General features: G+C 45.7%; 1 protein-coding gene across 14 annotated transcripts in view; it reads right to left on the bottom strand.

Moving 5' to 3' along the window:
* Nucleotides 1-20058, bottom strand: part of ARVCF (ARVCF delta catenin family member) — a 226147-nt gene that overhangs the window by 120820 nt on the left and 85269 nt on the right. For 10 of the 14 annotated variants that reach the window (XM_050317992.1, XM_050317993.1, XM_050317991.1 and 7 more), the window contains one exon: nucleotides 16983-17226. The exons of 2 other annotated variants lie outside the window; for them this stretch is intronic. In XM_050317992.1, the coding sequence (XP_050173949.1) occupies nucleotides 16983-17198 (216 nt within the window). In that variant the 5' untranslated portion in view covers nucleotides 17199-17226. Of the gene's footprint in view, nucleotides 1-4925; nucleotides 5050-16982; nucleotides 17227-20058 lie in introns of those variants that run through there. 2 more of the 14 variants (XM_050317995.1, XM_050318003.1) reach the window with 2 other exon arrangements.

Below are 20058 nucleotides of genomic sequence, written 5' to 3'. Positions count from 1 at the left end.
GCAAATACCTTCAGATGCAAAACTCGCTAAAATAATTTGAAAGTGTTTACAATTCAAACAGCAGAACATCCTGATCCCACACAGGACCTGTTTATATCTCAGGGCTCCACTATCCATAAAGCACTTGTGCTGCATCTCCCTTATCAACTCCTTAATCAACTCTAAGTTGGTACTTTGAAAAGACTTGGAACATTCCAGATGATTCTTCTGATCAGTGTTACGCTACACACACCCAGAGCAATGCTACTTAAATTAAATCATCTTCTCATCTCCTCCACATATGTATTTTTATACACACATATATATACACACAAACATACACAAAAATATATTCTCTACAGTATAAAAATAAACCCTCACACTCTTTTCATTATAGGCTTTCAGGAACATCTCTCTGAACATTACAATAGTCTGGCTGAGAAAGTTCTAGTAAAAATAAAAGTTCAGAGCTGTGCCAAGTGATTTAGCTTGAGGAGGCAGACATTCCAAACCTCAAAAATTCTCCAAGTTCACTTAGAACAGTTTTCACTTTGTTTTTCAAAGGCTGAAGTGTTGTGATGCTAAAAGGATAGATGTGTGGGATTTGCCAAAAGGGAAAACTCAGGCATTTCAATTTCCTGCTGGAAGCAGGTGCAGCCTTGACTCATCAGAGAGGCAGAGAACACCACTAAAGTTCTGCATTTTCACATTACTGCGGTATACAGGGAGCACTGAGCTCGTGGAGTCACCTCCCCTTAATGACAGAAGGGACCCTGCCTGCCCATCTGCAGATACAGAAGATTGTGCTTCCCTAAAAAGCAAGTGCTGCTCATCAGGCTCCTCTCAGGTACAGTCACAGCTGTTCACTCTTAGGCATGCAGACAAATGAATAAAAAGAAGGATCCCAAAGCCTGGCTGCAACCTAATGAGATACAGGAGACACAAAGGACATTGTGAAATGTGAAACTATCAAAGTCTCACTTGGAGTTTTCCTTTTATCCAAGAATCTGAAATATGCTCTCTCCAGTCTCCAGATTTATTTCAGGGATACCACTCACTCTTCAAACCTCCACTGGAAAAACAAAACCAAAAAAAAAACCTACTAGCAAAATCCTATGTTTCATTTCTCACACGCTACTAAAACAACAGTAGCTTTTAAAAAATATAGGTTTTTTTATTGCTGCTATCTGTCCTTGAGAAGATCTGACCAAAGCAAACGTGTACAGAGCTGCCAGGCCAAGTCACCTGAGATATGAAACCCCTGTACTGTCACCTTGTTCACCAGCAAGAGCAGGTACAGCAACTCCTGCCCACACGCTTATCTTCATTCCTTGCCTTTTCTTTCTCCTGATAACCTGCTTAATACAGAGCCACTTCTTCTTCAGCCCACAGAACGGTCCTAAAATGTGTGTTTGCATAACCAAGAGGGTGACCTGGTACATACTGTGGGAAACCAAAGCCAGCAGCAGAAAAGAGGAGGATGTCCCTAACCCCAGAGCTGAATTTCCCAGTCACACAATAATACCCTCAGGTATTTCCAGAAAGGAGAACAAGCAGTAGGGAAGTCTCAAAACAGGGGATTCTCAGAGGTTTCCCCGCACACAGTTGCACAATTTTGCTACCACAGAGGAAATAACTTAGAGCAATTGAGGAACAGATGCAGGAACACATAAAGACATGCTGAGAACATGCTAAAATCCTCATATTCAGAGAAATGCCTTGCTACTTTAACACTCAAATACAGAGACACAACTATTTTCACCTAGTGGCCCTGATTCTACTCCTAGTGGATCAAAACCTTAATTAGTGTCAGAAGTGAACTCCTCAGAGGAAAGTGGTTGAGATTAAATGTTTGCCAACAGCCTTGTTACAAACGTCCAGTCCACCCAGTTTCAAATGCAACTGCTTAATATGCTTCCCTCTCCCCCCATTTTATCTTCCATAATGAGTATTTCTACACTGGAAAAGTCCTCAAGCACACATACTTTTTTTTTTAATATTTGTTTTTACTGACTGCAGTGTAACTCAAGCAAAAACTGCAGCATGTACATGTGCACCAGCTCAGCACCTCCCGACCTTTGGGACAGGTGGCTGAGCAGCACAGCCTCGGGAATGCTCTGCTTGGAGTGTCTGCTGCCATTCCAGAGCTGCACACACACAGGTACTCACACAAACTGCCCAGTCAATATTGTAGAGTGCTGCATCTCTTCACTCCAGGGTAGTAGAGCACACGACACCTGTTTCAGGCCTGTTATGTGTGAGAACCCACGGGGGAATCCCACCAGAGATCCATGTCAAAAATCACGCTCTCTTCTTATTTCTTTCTAGTACGACTTGCCCAACTGTTTGGAAAATGATGGTAATGCTTTTGCATACTGTGCCTCCATGAACATTTCTTCCACGAGCTCTCCATCACTGGCACAGACTCTAGCACGTATGTCACTAACGCATTGTCCACTTTCTCATCCTGCCAGCTCTGTGATTTTGTGCTCCCTCACACTGCCATCATCCTCCAGTGAAACGCTTCGGGGACAAGTGCTGAAGAAGGGCAGCCTTACTGAGTTCAGTGCCTGAATTTGAAATGTTAGTGAAGTACTTTCTGAAGAAGGAATAACAGAGAACTGAAGAGTTTTTGGCAAAAGTCACTTTCAGTGACTCCTTTCCCCTTCACGTCATGGCCCCGAGGCAAGCCAGCACTTCAGGTTTCACATCCACATCAAAGCTGGACGTGGTACAGCCTGCACACGTATTTTAGCAGTTCCAGTCTCCCAGATCCTTCTCAATTTCACAAACTCTTTACTTGCTTCCATGCCACTGCAGGTACTCAGCACAAACTCCAGCAGTCCTCATCCCTCCTCAGCATGACGGGGGATGGCCCAGGGAGGACTCCAGGAAGAGGTCACCTGCTCGCCACGCTCATGGCTACAAGGAGAGTTTTCAGCATTTGTTTTCTTTACCAGTGCTCCCAGGTACGATGCTGCTTTCATGGCCCAGAACTTTAGGAAGCATGGCTACTCCCAGAAGAAGCCAAAACTATGATTAGAATTACTCTTCATTCTTTTTACTACAATTTCATGGCTATCTTTATCTAAACACATTAGGTCTTCAGTTAATGTGGCAGAAGTCCATTCTAGTGTCTCTCATATCTTCACCTGTATGCATCGTATAGACTTGTCATCCACCTCAAAGTCTTTTATCCATTTCACTTAGTTTTAGCAAATAGTGATCATTACAGCTAAAGAACTATTTTCCAGAGGCCCTGTAACTGCACAATAAATGTATCTGACAATTCATGGCTCAAAACTACCACCTTCCATTAAGCAAAGCATTCTCTAACACACTGCTGTGCTCTCAGACTGAACAGTTATTCTGTAAAAAAGACCTCAGAATGAATCAAGAACCACTGCTCCCACAGAGAAGATAAAATGCCGTATCTTTGTCTGATCCTCCACTATGACAGGCAGTGTGAAAATTAAAACCGTGAGATTTTTTTTGTTTTGATACGGAAGAAGAATTTACAGGCTGGCTGAAACGCATGACCTAAAGTGATTAACTACAACCTTCCACTCTCCCTCAAGCTTTTCTGCCTATCAACACAGAAAACCCAGAAGACACAAACACAGCTGTACCTCACGGGTCAAAACACATTAAATACACCTTTTCTTACTGTTAACATTCTACTCCTTACCTCAGTTTTTTTCCTTGTGTATTACAGAAACCAAAATCCCTCAGAGCTGCTAACTAGATCTATCCATCCAAAACCCAGCAAGCCACGGCATGTAATGTGACAGGTACAGCAGCTGAGGGTCAGGCAGCATGAACAGCACCACAGACAAATCAAACCCCTTCCTCCCCGAGAAGGCCACAGGTAGAGTGACACGCAAACCAGCACCCAGACAAAACCAGGACTCAGCCACCTCCAGCAGGCAGGACCGCGACTCCAGGGAATCCTACGGACAAAGAAATGCTCTCTCCAGGGCCCAGCTGAAAGGGCTACTTTCCCCTCAAGGGAATCAACATCCTATTTGCATCAAGAAATGATTCAGCCGCCTGTTCCTGAGATGGACAAGTGGAACAGAGAGTGCTTAAAGCAAGGCAGAGAACCTCTAACAATTCCAGTGCAATGAACCTATACAAATTCACAGATGTATTATCAGTGATGTATTACTGTTGAATTTTCTTATCCTGAAGTACACTGTTCTAAGATTATGATGGCAGAGAGAAAAAAGGAGGGTTAAGAAAAAGACACAACCACGTCCTAGTTGGAGAAGAAGCTCTACCCTGCCACCACCTGAATTTACAGGGTTTCCTGAGGCTTACAAGGTAGATGAAGGAGGTTACCAAGGAAAGCACCTATAAATTACAGGACTCTACATAATCTCTATTTATTTAAATCTAGTCTGCAACAGCTTTGTCCTGCAACACCCAGTGACACTCGAAAGTAAAGAATAATATTTGAAATATTTTTGCACAGAGTTGTAAGTCCATTACAATTATTAAGATAACAGCCTTGAGGACTTTATGTTTAAGATAACATTTAGAGTGAGAAACTAGAGTTATTTTTCTGGTATGTCCAGCAACAAAATCAAAGAGAAAGCCAGGGAACATGGTATGGGAAAAGCAAACATTTAACAAAAGCACAATAGCAAAGCCTCCTCTTTTAAAAGCACTGTTTCTAGCTGTTCATGTCAGAGAGCTCCCCAGATTTATTGAGCAGGACGAGAAGGTCAAAGAACACAATGGCTTGCTTTTTTGGGTGTTTCATCAGTTAACACAAGCGAGACAAAAGCAGAATGCCTCTCGAACGCTCTGCTAGAAAGAGCCGCTCAGCTCCTGCTCTCAGTTCCCAGCCGAAAACAAACCCGCAAGTAAACAAGCCCTTCCACGCTGACAGCTCTGCCCACGCCGCCGGACCCGCGGGGGAAGGACGCAAGTTTCGCACTAACCTGTTTGAGTTCCGCAGGCATTTATGCGAGGGGCCGGGGCCGCCGTCCTGAGCCGGGCACGCTCCGGCCGAGCCGCTCCCGCAGCCTCCCCTCAGAGCCCGGCCGAGCCGCTCCCCTCAGAGCCCGGCCGAGCCGCTCCCGCAGCCTCCCCTCAGAGCCCGGCCGAGCCGCTCCCCAGCAAACAGCCCGGCCGAGCCGCTCCCGCAGCCTCCCTCAGAGCCCGGGCCGAGCCGCTCCCTCAGCGCACAGCCCGGCCGAGCCGCTCCCGCAGCCTCTCTCAGAGCCCGGCCGAGCCGCTCCCTCAGAGCCCGGCCGAGCCGCTCCCCTCAGCGCAGCGTCCGCACGGACCGAGCCCATGCAGGGGCGAAGCCGCTCCGCCGGCAGGCAGCGAGGGCGGGCCGGCAGCGCCGCGGCTCCCGCAGGGCTCGGTCCCCGCCGCTCTCACATGGCTCTGCCGCCGCGGCCGCGGCGCCGGGAGGCTCCGTGCGGGGGGCGGCACCGGCGGGCGGCACTGACGGGCGGCCGCAGCCGGAGCGGGCCGGGCCGGGCTGGGGCGGCCACGCCCGGCGCCGGGGGAGCGGGGCTGAGCCCGCCGAGCGGCCCCTCAGCCTGCCCGAGGAACCCCTCGCCCTGCCCGAGCAGCCCCTGAGCCTGCCCGAGGAGGAACCCCTCGCCCTGGCCGAGCAGCCCCTCAGCCTGCCCGAGGAGGAACCCCTCGCCCTGCCCGAGCAGCCCCTCAGCCTGCCCGAGGAACCCCTCGCCCTGCCCGAGCAGCCCCTCAGCCTGCCCGAGGAACCCCTCGCCCTGGCCGGCTCGCACGGAGCGGCTGCGCGCCCGGAGCCCCCCGGGGGTTCCCCCGCTTGCCGCCCCCCCTGCCGGACCCCTCCTGCCGGATCACAGAGACAAAGAGGGAGAGCGCCCGTTCCCAGCCGCTCTCGGAGCGGGAACCTGCGGGGAGCCCTTCCCACAGCGCCGGCACGGCATTACAGAGAGCTCTGGCAAGAAAAGCACAAGAAAGGAAATCCTCGCGCTTGCTTACTTTTTGCACTTCACTTCGAGATTAATGGCATCCCTAATGCACCAACACCAGAGAACGACGATCTTCCATCACTGTCTCCTCCCTTTTCCATGTGGCGACGCTTAGAGCTCAAAGTACAACTGGCCTCATTTTTTAAAACCATTCACCTGCCCACAAACCTGCCCCACGTTCGTTAAGAGATTCTCTGGATAAATTATTGAACACCAAAATGAATGCCAGATGTGCTAAACCTTGCATCCACCACGTTCTGCAACAAAAACTGGGACTTCACAGTGTGGTTCAACATGGTTTTCACAGCCACCTACTTCTAGCAAATTGGAAGTCCCTGTTTTTTACCATTCAGTCTTTGAACTGGCAGCCAGGCTCCAAACCTCCAGAGACTCAGGTTGGGAGGTGTGAGCCGACCTTAACCGAACCTGAAGCATTTCCCCTGGAGCCACACAGGAGGACACGCTCACCCTTCCCTGTAAGCAGCTGGCCAGGCCTGGGAGGCAGCAAAGTCCTCTCCCAGTGCTAAAAACCAGCACTTCTTGCAGACACCAGCCAAGGAGCAATGGCTGTTTTTCCTCTTCCATACCAGGTTCCTGCAGCAAACCAGAAAGTGAATCCAGCACTGCAACAGCTGGTGGCTGGACAATGGTAATTAGGGACTAAAAGATACTGGCATCAAATTAGAGACTATCCCTGGAAAACAGGCAGAGACAGTGAGACCAGCTATAAAGCAGAAAGGAAGGTACATTACAATTTAATCTTCTTTAATTAGTAGAATAGGCACCTTAGCACAAAAGGGTCTTTTCATCCCAGCTTCAGGTTCCCTGAAAATTTTAAAACATACTTCCAGTGTCGCTGTAACTCTCAGTTGCTATCAGTCCTGCAGGATCAACCTGAAAAGCATCTCCTATACAAATATTTAAGACCAGAGGAAACATTTCAGACTCATTTAATTGTAATTTCAGCTTTGCTGCTACTGCCAATGTCAGCATTCCAGCTGAACACCAGAGCTAAGGCTTTGTGTTGTAGGGGCAAAGAACAGGGCAGAACTGCATCACCTAACTACTCATCCTGATTTGTTTAAAAAGAAATGCCATATAGTTTGACAAGGGCAATGGTAGGTGTTCCACAAGGTTTAGCTAAAGTGAAGTTATTTGCTTCACTGGAGGGCAGAGACCTACTCTATCTACAGGGGAACAATTTAGAGGCAACCACGAGTGGCCATTAATAAAATACTCCAAGGCCACAGCAAAGGGAATGTGGTTTCTCTGAGTCTCCTGTACTTTTGTACAGCGCTCCCCCGCCCCTTCTCCTTGTCCAACTTTTCTTCAGTTAACACACTAAAATAGCTCCCCTTTTGTCGAGGCCGTGCTGGCACAGAGCAGCACCATTCAATTTAGGCATGAACCTGGCCCTGGGCCAGAGCCTGATCTGCTCTCAGAGCCTGTATCCATCCCTAGGGCACCGAAGGAGCTGCTCCTGCATGCAGAGCGGCCCTGCTGAAAGCCCTCCTGCACGCATTGGCCAATTCCTACCCACACGAGAGGTCTCTCATGTTGTAAACCCAGATATTTGTGCAAGACATGAAAGATTAGCACTGCTGAATTTTCAAGTCCTACCTTCTGGAGTCAGGTTATTATTTAAAAACATTTTCCTTTCAAAAATATAATAGATGCTTGTAAGCCTGTTGGTTATAAATTAATTTTGAGAATGTTTTGACTCAAAGCTAGGAGACTTTATTTTTTTTCTAAAGGGCAAATTACATCTTAAGTCCCCTCTTTAGCCTCTTGCAATATTTTACCAGCTCATTTAATTCTGAATGCTGAGATTTGGCAATGCTGAAGTCAAAGAACTAATTACCTAAATAAGAGTTATGGATTAGATCCCTAAGGTTATACTGAACTTCCAAATTTTGGCAACAAACACTCTATCCATTAGTATCAGACTGCTGACTGCATCGCAACCGCCCCCTCTTTTTTTAAATGAACCTTAAATTCTTAATCTGTCACATTTTTTCCAGCTGCAAAAGTAGTGAAAACCTTCTTTCTTCTCTCTGAGAAATTAAAAATTTATAAATAGGAAGGGATTTAATTCTTTGGAAGATGGAGTAGTGTAGTATCTGGGCCAAGCTCTCTTTTCTTATTTTCTCCCATTACCCTTAAAAAATTCCCCATCACTAGTGCTGCTCTATAGATTGATCTGCTCTCAGAGGCAGTAAAAAGGAAATGGTTTACAGCCCTGCCTGGGATCATAACATATGGCCTCAGTGATATGTAACTTCCATAAACCCACCAGAGCAAGGAGGCACACGATGAATCAAGAATCCCAGTAACCATCCAGGCAAGAGCATCACCATCACCCATGGCAATTCTCCAGATGTGAGCCTGGACTCACACAGGGCCCTCCATGCCGAGGATATTTTACTGTCCTCCTGTGACCTCCCTGCACAAACAAACATGGTAAGGGAGAACTGCAGCCCAGCAGACAGTGGTGTGTCAGTCACCCCACCACGGTGATTTTAATCCAGCCAAACGCAAACACAACATTCTATCTCCAGGATGCATTTGAAATCTTGTCCTGTTAGCATTTCCATCATTTTACATGCACTTGAGAAGTTAGAGTAGCCCTTTCAAAGTGGTTGTATTGGCTCCAGAATGGTTGTGTGACTCCAGTGGGACACATCCATCCCCAGAGTTCCAACATTTCCCTGAACGTGGTTTTGACAATCTGCTTCCTTCCACACTGCGAGGTTAGAGATGGAGACAAAGCCACATCACCTCAGCTGCTTTATAGGAATATCTGCAGGATGATTTTAGGTGTCACCCTTATTTAAGAATCCAGCATTGAAGAAAGAGGTCTGAAGGATCACAAGGCCTAGGAACAATGCAGCAAGGAGGAAGCAGACACTTGCTGCAGGTTAACACCATCAGGCATCTCAGTGAGTTCAGGGGATTTTAATTTGTATACAAACACAGCCTCCATCTTGCTACATCTAATATCAGTCAACTCCATTTCATCCAAGTTGTCATATGACAGGCTGAGAACAAGGACAGTCTGGTGACAGCACTGCTTACATTAGAAATAAAGGACAGAGGAAGCCACATGTCACTGCATATAGGTCGCAGCTGAGTGAGTGACCTATGTTTCTACCCAGCAGCTTCATTTAGATAAGAATCAACTGCATTTTAAGGGGATAAAAATAAAAAAAATCTCCTCCAGTTTATGAAAAAAAAAATAAATTACCATGGCATTTATATCACAATGACAACAAGGAAAACAAATCAAGTTTAAGGTTGGTGCTGTGACCATAATTTCATGCTGTAGTAATTGGAAAGGAAAACAAAGACTCAGATGCAGGAAAGACAGATCCACTGTTAACTATTTTTTATTTCTTCGATTTTGTTTCGGTTTTTCGATTTTCTGGATGATTTGTGCTGCATTTCAAGCAGCACATTACAAACATGTGCTCAGAGGTACCAGTTTAACACGTCATTCTCTCCTCCAGAAGGCAAAAATGTGGTTTGCCATGATGTACTGGACTGATAACTGTCTGCAAAATCTACCCATTTTCATGGTAATTACTGTCCTCCTTAAACCAAAACCTCGAGCTGCTTTGCAGTTCCTTCTGAAGAGAGCATTAAGGTCTCTGTGCAGGAAATTTATTCCAAGCAAGTTTCTTGTATTTTAAATAGTTACGTATGAAAATAAGACTGCAAAAGGAAGACAAAAAGGAAGAAGAGCTAATCAAGATGGGTTAGAAACACAGACACCATAGTTCTCTTCCATCTTTACAGTATTCTAAAAATGCCACTCCACCAAAATTTTAGACTAAGTCCCTAAAATGAACTCTGACAGTATTCTACAGCACTTCCCAGTCACCACAACTGTGGTTAAAAACTCCTCTCTTCAGCTAGTAATTAGGTAGGTTAAAAAAGGAAGCAGTTGTTGGGGTTTTTGTTTGGTTGGTCTGTGGGGGTTTGTTGGTTTGTTTGTTTGGGGTTTTTTATATTTATACAGAGATCAAACCATGACATTTATTTAAGTCAAAGGCTTTAATTATAGTTGGCACAGCCTCAGGCTGCCCATGGCCATCTTTGGCCATTCTGTTCCCAGTCACACTGATGACTCCAGTGAATTGCTCCACATTTGAGACAAAGCAAGCGAGAACATCATTTGAACCATTAACAAGATGGTCTAAACTAGCCAAAGACCAAGTAATTTATCAATGTCATCAGAACCAACATTCACTGTGGGCTCTTTCAGCATTCCCAGGAGCCCACAGACACTGCAGACAGCTGACATGGAACGAGAGGAAGGTCTGGGTTTCCAAGCCAGGCAGGAAGCCCAAAGGGCTCGGGGAAGAGGAAACTGGCTGCTGGGGAAAGTTTGTGCAGAGCACTCCTGCAGCCACAGGTGGCTCTGCCAGGGCAGGGATGAGATGGAGCAGCTCCTGGGCAATGCCCTGCAGGGATGCAGCTCTGCCTCCTCTGTGGGTACAGATCAAGGCCTGTATTAGGAACAGAATCTGTTCACAGAACTGGGAGAGACGGTGCAAAAAGATTTTGTGATGGTTTAAAATCTTTCTTCCTGAACATCACAGCTAAGCTGATACAGTCGTGTGCTTGGGAACTAAACGTAGGAGAACTAAAAATCTTGAAAAGCCAGGACAATCAGTCATGTTCTGCTGCCTGAGCTGAGAACAAACAGGCAGCAGGACATGAAAATAAATCACAACTTTAATGTGAGATGACTCATGTCAATTATCAAGATGCAAATGTGGTAAATGTGACTAGAAAGTTGGTTTCAAAAAAAAAATCCTGTTAAACTTGATACTATTCTTTAATGTTTACATTTTAATGTTCCAAGACATTTTTAATAATTCCTTGCTCTTACACTTACCAGTGTTGTAACACTCAGAGATGTCATGCAAAGAACAACCTGGATGCCTTTTTACATAACGAGGAACACACAGCAAGCAGAATTTAATTTTAATGTGTTTCTCTTGTATGTTCTTCTAGAAGAAAACATCGCTCTATTAGTAAAGCAATGTAAAATCCTAGAAAATATCAGGAAATAGTGAATTTGTCATTCAATTTAAATGTTTTTAATTTAAACCTGTCAGAGCTCTAGGCCAGAAAGGTTAACAGTTGTGAAAAATCATTCTTTCACAAGTCTTGGCAAACAAAATAAGAAAATTCTTGCCTTTCAGTTGCTTCCAAAACCTCATTCAATAAAAATTCACACAAAACAAAAGGAGCTGAAACTCTCAAGGCAAATAAAACTGCAAAAATACTTGAGATGCTTAAGGTCAATGTGGTCACTGCTTTGCATTATTATAATCACCAGTGCAAGGCAGTTGCTGTCCTGCTCACAAACATTAGATGGCACTTTGGAATTTAGCAGTTCCCATAAAGAGTTGCAGAGCACATAGTCAAGAGATGAAGTGTGAGATGTGTGTGTGAGGTACTGCTGATGACAGAAAAAACGAGAGTTCTGCAAAGGAAAGGTGCCTTTTGGAGCTAAAAGTGTATTTTCAACCTGCACATGTAAAACTATAAAATAGTACGTCATTAAGTTTGGAAAAAACAAATCACTGTGATGGAGAGGAGAAAATCATTCTCCCCTTCCAAACAGAGGGTGAGTTTTTCAGTTGCTGGGTTCCTTTGTTTTAATTTCTTATTGAATCCTTTGGAATCTACATTTTAAACTAAGCTTGCTGACAAAGTTTTAGACAAACACTTCTCAGATAACCCATCAGACATGGAGTGGATTCTGCTGCATGCCAGCAGTTCTGAGCCCCGAGTCACTCAAGGAAGTGGGCTTTAGGTGGTTTGCTTGGCAAATAAATCCCTTCTGGAAAGCAGTGCCCAGCTTCTGGTGCAGCAGCTCAGATCTCAGCTGATGCTGACACTGATGCTCATATTCCCACTCACTCCTATCCATGTTCTTACCATCTACGGCCTTAAACCAAGAGGGAAGAAAACCACAGGGGAGAGACTGTTCAAGAACCAGAAGCACAAGCCACTGTGATTTCTCACAGCAGTACCACCAGAGGCATCTGCAGAGCCTCCCATGTGATATGTACCACCAGGCCTGCTGCACAAACCCTTTTTTCTGTTAGCCTTGTGCTGTGGAATTCCTCTGCGATCCAGGAAGCAGGTTCTAGGATTTCCATTGGAATTTGGGTCATCTCAGCAGAGAGGCAAACAGCAGGAGCTCCCTGAGCCCACAGTGGTGCAGCAATGCCATGCTGTCACCTGGTGAAGTCTATCTGACACCTGTGGAATTCCCAGAGCTCCTCCTCTGGCTCAGTCCTGAAGCCAAGTGCAGTACTGAGAACACCAGCCCCTTGCTTCCCACTTCCACTGCTGCTGAGCTGTCACCAGGAGGTCCTGACTGGCTGTAAGGCAGGAGCTGATGCTTTCACAGAGGTGGGACAACATCCATGAAAAAGGCAGCAAAAGCTGCAGCCTGCAAGCTCAATGCAGTTGAAGCCAGGGACTGGATCACACCTCAGGCATGGGGAACACATCCCCCTGAAAAGCAGCTGAGTAATGGCTCCTGGTCCAGGGCCTAACTGCTGGATTCCTAAGGACTGCAAGGATCTCAGCTCACACTGAATTCTGATCTAATAACTCATTCTCCCATGGGAATCATATTCCCAGATCTCCCCTCTCCTCCCCCCTGGATCCTCTGAATAGTTGCACACACGCAGAAGCTGAAACCCGACCCAGGTCGCTCCTAGAAACTCAGGAAGAGCACACCCAGGGCCTGAATTTGCAGGATCAGGCTGAGGGCAGAGCCGTGGGGGGAACTCCCAGGGAGCCGCAGGGCAGAGAACTCAAGAGCCCAAGGACAGGTGAGGGAGCTGAGCAGGGGCAGCAGCAGCTGAAGAACAGAGAGGACACCGACACCCAGTCACGCTGCCCCCTCACTCACAATGTGCATTTCTACGGTTCCAACTGCTCTTGTAAAGAATTGGGACTACCCCTACCAATTCCTTCAACATTTTGTATCCACTCAGTACCAGCAGAGCCAACACCCGTGGGGTAACTCCCAGTGAGGCTTCTCCTGGCTGTTTGGCACTGCAGCAGGGAACAGCACAGTAACACCAGAGCTGCGTGAACCAACAGCACTGCTCTCTGTACCTGACCTCACCTGCAAGGCAAAACCCCAACAAGTCATTTTCCACGCTGTCAGTCCCTTAATATCAGCACAAATATGTTACACAACAAGAGGCACTACAGACTAGAACTAATTCCATAGAACTCTGCACACAAAGATGGAACTGCCTCTGTTTGAGATGGAGAGAACAGGAAGGGTGAAGATTCGGAGCAGCTCAGAACCCGTTTTTGCTGCTTCTCTGTGTAAGTTCAACCATATATCCAATATTAATGCACCCATTATATACAATATTAATGTAACCACGTTCTTAACTATCAAAGCACTGGAAACAGCCTATCTGAACAGTCTGAACTGTGTCAGTGTGGAGCAGAGAATCTTGAACAAAACTAATGCAATACAGACACAAGTGTTGTTGTTGCCCACATTATAACTCACACAGGTTAACTCAAAGGGATTTTCTCAGAAAAGCAACTGGAGCTAATCTGGTATTTTTTTTTAATTCTCCCCATGTGTTCTGGTGTGTTTTAGAGTTCACCTGTTACTTGAAACTGGCCCTCATTGCACTAAATGTCATTTTTGGAAGAAGCCACACATACCTCAGATTAACATAAAGACTGAAGAATAGTGGTGCTTAATTATGGCTATAAAACACCTGCCTAAAAAAAAACAAAGGGGGGGGGAAGGAAAGATGTTTTTGTTAGTTTTCAAACAGGTGTTATTTCTCTGGAACATAAGTTAAAATATAAATGATCCAAATAGTAACTATGAAAATATTCTGTAGCTTTTTTTCCACAAGCTGATTTTTCTTGAAGAGCTATAGTCACATGTGCAAAATGAAAATTAATTTCATTACTTGGTTGATTTTTGACATTTCAGGATGGTATTTTAGGATATTCTTTGTTGGGAGGGGGTAAAAGCATTCCATAAAGTTCAGAATTATATAAAACTTGCAACAAGACTACTGATTTAATGCCACTAGGTTTTCAACAAAAATATCATTTTAAGGAGAAAAATGTACACATTCACAGTCCTTGATCCGAGTTTAAGCTGTTCTGGTGTCTCCTCAGCCAAGTGTGGCAGATGATATATCTAAAAAAAACCAACAGAAAAACACCCCAACAAACCCACTACTGGGAACCTAAAAAATGGAAGTAACAGTCAAATGTAATAAATTTTTAATTAGTGGATGATTTTGTTAGGGTGAAGACTTCTCAGATCAACCCATCAACAGGCACATAGAGTCCATCTATCTGATAAGTAAAACCCTGGACCAGCATGCAAGGGACTGATTTCTGTTACTTATCCCATAAATACCAGATGTGGCAACTCCCACAGCTTTCCTACTGTAAGAAGGGGGATAATGTTTATCTTTTTTTGACAGGAACCCCCCTCAAATGCCTACAGGGCACTGCAAAATCACTGAAGTCAACGTATTGTTCCAATGCATTTGCTGGCAAAATCAGTTTACTGAATGCTGTAATTTTAATTTGGTCATGAAACACTACCAGGAATGGAAGTTGTCACCCTGCACCAACGGGAAACCACCTTTGAATGCAAACCTTGTTCAGCTCCCCAGCTGATCAGCCTGGACAGAGCTGCTCTGAAACCCACGAGCTGTGCCAGGTGAAACCAAGTCAGGATACAGCCTTGTGTTGAACACGTTTCAATGTCTAATGCTTTATTAAAAGTCTGCATAAGAGCAGAGAGGATATTCTTTATTATGAAAGACGTGCCCTGGCTGGTGGGCTGAGCAGGGTAACACTGCAGCCAGCCCAGCACAGCCCCCACCAGCCCTGCCCACCCTCAGTGCCCCCGCCAGGAGCAGCAACAGGTTTGAAACGAAGGTAAACACAGCCAGGTAGATCAAATCAAACACCTCACACAGGAGGAGTGTTAAGGTTTATCAAGCTTGTAAAAACCAGCATCACCCAGATAGCTGAACGTGCTGCTCAGCAGCGAGGCAGGAGCTCACTGCACCGGGGAACTGATCAGAAGGCAGCCACTGCCAGGGTCCCAGTGCTTGGGACACTGCAACAACCACGCTGCATTACTCACCTCAGGGGCTAGAGAAGCAAACACAAATATCCACTATCAGACCGCTCTTCTCTCTGTAGGACAGCCAGAGCTGCACCTCCAAACACCAACAGCCACGGCCACCAGCGTGCCTCCCACTACTGAGAGCCACAGACAACTTCCAGGTGGAAAAGCTGCCACTGATTTTGCAATATTCATTACAACAAATGGCTGACCAGGATGAGACACAGAACTCAGCCAGTCCTCACAAACACAGCTGCAGAGAGCTGTATTTCACTGCTGTGCCTGAGCAACCCTTCCAGACAGCAGAGCAGGGAGTGCCCTTTGCTGTGTGCACTCTTCACAATGAAATGCAATATATAATACTAAAGATAAAATCATTATATATTCTGTGTAAGACTGAATGTACAGCTTTCATCTTTCATTTAAACACTATATAATTAATTCTACTAAGTCAAGGAGGAATTTGGCCCTCAGTATATTTAATGAGAATTCGTACAAATAACCTTACATTAATTCTTAACTGTGCATATTTAGCTATTCAACCATTTTATTTCATATACAAGCTACTCTAAAAACCTCCATGCTAATTATTTATGAACTAAAGCTCCCCTCACCCAGTGGCAATGAGCTGAGTGTACACAGATCCAGTCTGGGGTCATTTACAGGGCTGTTTCTCCATAAGAGTCACGTAGACTCCAGCAACTTAAAACTCTTTTATTAAGTTTTCTTGGAAGTGGTTGGACCTTAAGCCATTACACTGCAGAAAACTCATGCTTCATCAGTTTTGTGGATAAGGAATTTCATTCTGAAGCTATTAATCAGGCACTTTGCACAAAGTCATTCAGAAAAAGTGAAGGTGAACTTGTCCTTTTGCTGTAAAAAATGGGTAAGCACAGCTCCCCTCTCCCAGCCCAGCTGCTGACAGAGGATAACAACCTACAGCTCCTACCAGCCACGGTCAGACTTTCAGCCTAACCAGTGCAGGCTGCTCCTTTCACATGAAGCCCCCAGCTCTGGCATCTACAGGAACAACACCATGGCAGCTGTTCCCAGGAAAACAGAGCTAAGAGAGAACAGAGCCTGCCTGAACACAGCTCAGCGTGACTGTAAAACAGTCTGGGATAACTGGGAAACAACTTGGAGAATCCTCACAGCCCAGAGTTTCTGAACTGAGCAGTGTTTTCTTGGGAAGCAGACCTTCACAAACGGCACCATTGCTTCTGCATGACTTACCTTGTGTGGCAGAGGGATTTGCCAGCTGAAGTAATTTAGAGACATTAAATAGTTTATCATTGCACATTTAAACAGTTAAAGAGCGCGTATCAAGCAAGACAGTATTTGGAAATCCAAAGCTACCCACAAAGCCAGTTTGCATCATTAAAATGAAGTCTATCAATTCACTACACATGAGAAACAAATTATGAAGTCCTCCCTCCACAAACAATAAGGCTTCGCAGGAGGGAAATTCCTGCTTTTCATGCTGCTCCCTCTATTCAAAGTCCAACTATTTCTAATGGAAATGTTGTTTGCTATGGAGATTATGATTCAGCCTTCTTTCTCAGCCACCAGCACATCACCACTCTCACAACAAGTGCACAGATTCAGAGCGGGGCGTGAAGATCTCTCTTGAGGGTTTACACTCAATTATGCACATGGTTTTTAAAGCATCCCACGAGCTAAGAGGAAGTGAAAGCAACTTCTGAGCCGAGGCTCTGAAGTCTGAGCTACCCAAGGACTCGAAGAAGCATCGCAGCTCCGGGGAATGAGGAGACAAGCCGGGGACTGCAACGCTGCCCGCGCGCGATGCACCCGAACGGGAGATGCTCCCGGGAGCTGCGGCCCAGGGCGAGGGAGCAGCCCGTTACCTGCAGGACGAGCTGCTGCCAGGCGGTCGCCAGGGGCTGGCCATTGCCAATGTTGCAGATGCTGACTCGGTCTGCGGGCTGGCTGGCACGCTCCAGCTGCAGGGACACATTGCGCCGCTCCTCCTCCAGCGCGCGGGTGAGCCGCTCGAAGCGAGCCTCCTGCTCCTTAACCGACGCCAAAATGCTGGCAGCAGACCTGATATCATAGTCATCCATGGCTGCTGGCAACGCTCCTGCCTGTCAACTGACCAGGGCAAACGGACAGGGGTCAGGCACAGGGTGGGGAGGGCACAGGTCAGGGGTTAAAAATAAAAATGCACAGCGTTAGTCACCCTACTAAAATACGGTTCACCCTAAGAAGCAAACTGCAGTGGTCTTTGAAAAGCATCCATCTTTCCATCCACTAACTTGACTTTAAATTAAGAATAATTAATCTAAGCCTTCCCTTTTCAAAAAATAAAATTAAAAAAAATGCTCACCTTGGAGAGAATTTATATTTAATTCCTTTGATCTTTTTGCTAAAATTGCTCTGACAAGGGTTTTCATCCCTCTCGCAGAGCTAATTTCACTGTGCAAATAATAATGTACTTAAAAGAAATATATAAAAAAAGATCTGGCTTTGGAGGGAATGACGAACATTCTCACTACAGACACCTGGAATTTCTGTCTTTAACAGCGTAAGTGAGAAGATTACCATTTTTAAAAGGACAGAAACGTCATGGTACAAGAAAACAGTCATCTCCATTTTTCCCACCCCCTGCCCAAACTTAACAGACAGTAGCTGAAAATAGTTTTCATTTTTAAATTATAGCAGCACACTGTAATATGGAAAACATTTTTAAATGCAGAGTGTGCAAGTGCAGTGGAAATGTGCTTGATGATTTCAGCCAATGAAACAGCCCTTCATGCAGCTGCTCGCTAATAATGCAAATGGAAAAGCCAAAATCAAACATCTTCCATGGAAAACACACAGGGCTGCTTGTCTCTCAGTGCAGAAAAAAGAATCAGGAACCAGCTATATGGGATCTATCTTCTGCCTTGTGTCTCCTCCAGCAGGGTTATGAAGTGCCCCATTTCAAACCCCATCTCCAGCTGCATGGTGCACGCAGTAAAAACCCATTGATCCACAGGTCTGGGATGTGAACATCATTTAAACCTCTTCCTAAGAGCATGAAATCAGCAGCACAATATAAGCATAAATGATGGCTTCACCAGAACCCTTTCACTAAAACAGTAACCAGTTTACTACTGGACTAAAGCACCTCTGAGATGAGCAGAGGCAGAACTCCTGTAATTCAAGAACTGTTCATATTCTGTGCTGAGAGTTAAGTCCTGAGAAATTGTCCCTTGATGTGCTGCCAAAGATTCTTTGTTTTCCATCTATCAACAAGGATTTCCATGAGCACAGATAGTTCCAAGCCCTGGTTTCCTGATGCTTTGCTATTCCTCGTTCAGTGCCTTCAGATGATGCACACGCTCCTGACTGATGCATTTTCCATGAGTTACATTTATCAGATCCCTCTCCTGTGCAGATTCTTTGGTAGGGACTGATAACGTGGTCAGGTACTGGTATGTTCCCAAAGGAGGAATATTAGTAGGTATTAAGCTGCATATTTTCACAGTTTGTTGGAAAATCCTAAGCAGGCCCGAGGTCTCCTTTCTTTTGTCCTATATGGTTGAAATCATTCAAGGGGCCCCAAAGATACTGGGGCAGAAGTAACAGACCCCAACCCAACGACATAGACCTTGACTTCATGGGAAATAACCTGCCAGTAGCTCTGTGTCCATTGGCAGCTCTTACAGAGTTGCTAAAGGAATCAGGGTTAGTAGGAAATCACGTTGGCAACAGTGTAAGGATTACCATCTATTAATCTCATACTGCTCACACATAACCATGACCTGAGCCTTTCATTTTGCAGACCAGGGAGAAGAAGTGACTTTTCTCATTTGTTCATTGATTTAAGTTCTATTTAGATTCTGAAAGAAAACCAAAAACCACCAAAGGGTTCTCCAGATGTCACAAATTAGTCAAATACAGACCAAGCTGTCAACTTCTGAGACCTTCCACTAGATTATTAAGAGTCTGTAAAGCCTTCAGAGATCCCACTGTTTTCTGCAAAGGAGAATCACAGCCATCTGAAAGGACAGCATGATTCCCAGGAAGTCTCACCTGCTCCATCCCAGTGTGATTAGCCCTGGCACAGTTGCCCGTGAATGCAGCCAGACTTTCTGGGCCTCAGCTGGCTCGTGTGCAGCCAACTTGCACATTTCTGCTCTTGTGCCTCCCTGTCTGCACAGATGGAGGCAGCTCTGTCTGCTGCCTGTGCTCCCAGGAGTGCAGACACGCTCACCCACTCCTGGAGGGGGAGAGAACCGGCACTGCCCAGCCCCGGGCACTGCCCTGTTCTGGGAGGAACACACGGGGGGCATTGCCAACTCTGTGTTCCTGGAGACAGCCCCAGGGTTACCAATCATCAGTGCCCTCCTGCAGGAGCACAGCAGCACACCGCTAACATCCAAACACACCTCACACCAGGGGATGCTCCAGGCCCAGGCAAAGAGCCTGGATGGGCCAGGGACTGACAATGGAGACAGCTCCTCAGAGGTGCTGCAGAGCAGGAGCACAGGTCTGCTCAGCCACGCCCTGCAGGGGCCCATCTTCCAGGGAATTCACTGTCTGCAGCTAAAACTGCTTTTTCTCACGCGAAACCATGTGAGGAACAACACAGAAGTCACCTTTTGGGAGTCCCAGAGGCTGGATGTTTCTGTGGACTGATTTCAAAAAAGTGAATCCAGTGGGGATGACAAGATGTAACCTACAGCAGCTAAATTTAAAACAAGCAGGTTCCCTTTAGAATATATAATGCAAGAATCTGTTCTAAGGAAAAGCATTACCAGTAGGGCATGAGAAATCTAGAAGCCCCTCTTCTGAAGCTTTAATAATAAAAAATCAGAATTGATGGCTGAGCTGATGTATCAACTTTCAAGTCACATTCTGAGAATGTGACAAAGATTTCATTCAGAAAATCCTTAATGAGATATAAGACCTTGATGCCACACCAGAGAAGGTAGAAAA

This window comes from Myiozetetes cayanensis, unplaced genomic scaffold (assembly GCF_022539395.1).
Source record: "Myiozetetes cayanensis isolate MyiCay16 unplaced genomic scaffold, myiCay2020 scf21, whole genome shotgun sequence".
Lineage (NCBI taxonomy): Eukaryota > Metazoa > Chordata > Aves > Passeriformes > Tyrannidae > Myiozetetes > Myiozetetes cayanensis.
The sequence above is the reverse complement of the archived record's forward strand: the minus strand, read 5'-3'. Positions and strand labels throughout refer to the sequence as shown.